The sequence below is a fragment of the Colletotrichum lupini genome, chromosome 4 (genome assembly GCF_023278565.1).
Source record: "Colletotrichum lupini chromosome 4, complete sequence".
Taxonomy (NCBI): domain Eukaryota; kingdom Fungi; phylum Ascomycota; class Sordariomycetes; order Glomerellales; family Glomerellaceae; genus Colletotrichum; species Colletotrichum lupini.
Window position 1 is genome coordinate 7,527,488 of NC_064677.1, and position 2,766 is coordinate 7,530,253.

At 30.7% G+C, this 2,766-nt stretch overlaps 1 protein-coding gene across 1 annotated transcript; it reads right to left on the reverse strand.

The window, feature by feature from the left end:
• Window positions 1-510: 510 nt before the first annotated feature.
• Window positions 511-825, reverse strand: CLUP02_09328 (uncharacterized protein; the record flags this gene model as incomplete). The annotated part of the gene is made up of 1 exon (XM_049288307.1): window positions 511-825. A coding segment is annotated over one exon (315 nt), but the record flags the coding sequence as incomplete, so codon positions are not given.
• Between the last annotated feature and the right edge of the window lie 1,941 nt (window positions 826-2,766).

Here is a 2,766-nt window from a genome sequence, read left to right on the forward strand (position 1 = left end):
TTTTTTAATAATTCTAAACGCCCTTTTTAACTATTAGTATACCCTTTTTACTTTTCTAATACTATAGTGCGCTTTAACGGGCACGACTTTTAGCTATATACCATAGGCCGTCGCATTATCCTTAAATTCTACTAATTTAAAACTAGTATTAGCGTCGGTTCTAATACTATCTAGCGGTCCCTAGTATATATCGATCTAGCTTTTTTATAAAACTACTTATACTATCTTTACTTATAAATCCCGGAGGAATTGCCCTACTTAGAAAGATATAAATACGTCGATTATATATAGTACTAGCCGACTATTTAAATAAAAAATATCGACGACTATTTCCTAGTTAAAGTTAAGCTTATTACGCAATTTAAACTTAAATCTATATAGGCTCTGCGCATTTATTTAGTATTAGTAATATACTTTTATTAACTACTCTAGCGCCCCTATTTTAATATTATTATTACTTAATTACTTTAAGAGGTTATATAGCCTCGTAACTAACGGGTACCTAAATCTCTAGTATAGTCTTCTAAGCTCACTTTCCGTTAAGTAATTAATCGACTTCGTATTATTAATAAGCTTTATAAACGTATGCCCCCATCGTCGTTCGACTACCTCGAAGTACTTACCGCTAGAGATTTTATTTTTTATATTATCGAATATAATACCTAGTCGATCTATGTTTTTTAAATATAAGAGAAATAGGGTATTAATAAGTAAAATATAAAAAGTTATCGTTCTGAAGTATATTTTTATTTTTATTATACTTAGGGCGACGATTTCTTTACTTAGGCCGAAACTAATCCTTATAATACCCGCTGTTAACGTATTAAGCGTTATTAGCGCGATCTTTTATAGCGCTTAGAATTACCCTTTTCTTTTAGTTAACTATTATAATACCCTAGTATTTAAGATAATCCTATAGAAATCGTCTAGGCCGTACCTTTTACTCGCGTAAAATGCCTATACGAGCTTAGTATTTAAGGGATCTAAATAATATAAAAAGGACCCCTCTAACTGCCCCTAAATATGCTTAGTACTATGTTCTTTTTCTTTAAATATCGAGAGAAATAGCGTCTTCTCTTTAATCATTAAGATAATAAGCTTCGGCCCTATTAGATTTACCCTTTTGGCCGCTTCTATATCTATTATCTAAGGGACCTTCCCTTACTATCTATAAATAAAAGCCTACTTATTAAGAGCTTTTACTACCCTCTATTTATTTAGCCTCGTATATCCTCCGGAGGCTAACGGGGCGAAAAAAGAGTAGTTAATATTTTTAATTTCGTTATAATCTAATTCGTTAGTATAGGGGGTAAGATCTTTTTTATTTTCTAAATCTTTTATAGGGGGTATATACTTTAAGCCGCTATTTTAGCTACTATTACTAAGTTCTATACCCCTAGATCTATTTTTATATATAATAAGGAATTAGTTAAACTAACGAGGGCTAGTTTTACTATTTACTACCCTCGACTTTTTATATTATTTATACGATTTAGTACGCTCTTTTTTAGAGTAGTTACTTAACTAATATCTATCCTTTTTATAAATATAATATTGCTTTTCTTATTACCCTGTTCGTAAGTTAAATCTCTGCCTATTTAATAAATCTAGGCCTCTTTACTAGCGATTACCGTATCTAGCCTCTTTTCCTTTCTTATTATACGTTCGATCGACCTAATATTATTAATAAGGGCTATCGTACGCTTAGAAATAGGTTTAGCGTAGCATTTTTATTTTAATATTAAAACTAGATCTTAGCCTCGAGCAGAGCGTCTTATAGTCTTTAAGTACTTAGTATAGGGTAATCTTTATTTTTAATATACGCTAAATTATAATATAAAAATATTTAACTTTCCGCTCGTTTATCCCCTTATTTAGCTAGGTTTTTACTAGCTTATTAATTCGATCGATAAGCTTTTCGAGGATCTTTATTCGTAATTTACCTTCTATTATCCTAGCTATAAATATAAAAAAAGTCGTTCGTAGCTTAGATAAGAGCTCTAGGTTCTTATTATAAGTCTTAAAGCGGCTTTAGATTATGTTAATTATACTAAGAAAGTCGTTTCGATCGAGATTACGTACCGCTTCGTAGTAATAATTAGAGGCTTTACCTACGAGTACGATATTAATTACCGAATAGTATTAGTATTCCCTAATTCCGACTTTTTTATAATAATCGTAAAATATCGTTAGGGTTTTTTATAAGACCTTATACTTCCCCCTAGAATATAATTTCTTTTTTAAAAAGATCTTTTTAAAGTTTATAAATTGCCTCGTATTCGCTACTAGATTTTTAGTATTTATATACAAACCTTGCGTCGCTACGTACTATTAGTAACTTCGGGTCGTCTACCTCCTTTCTTATTAGCCAATCGGCGCCGAATTTCGCATTAGTAATAGTAATAAGTTATAGATCGAAATAGGCAGAATTATCGATTATTATACTTTTAGTACTATATTTTACCTTAGTATATCCTTTTACGATAATAGATTTCCGTTAGTAATTATAGGGAGGAAATCTAGGTCGTTTACTCTTTTTTTAAATTCGTTAAAGCGATTATACGCTCTATCGACCTATACCTAGTTCTATAATATAAATTCCTCCTCTATAATTATCGCTATTAGTATTTCGTATAGCTCTTACGATTATAATTGCGCTAATAATACCCCTTGCCCGTAAAGGAATTTATTAACTACTTTCGCAATTCTTAGGCTTATATTTACGAACTATTCGTTTAGCTAGTAGCTAAGGTCGTTTACGATTTC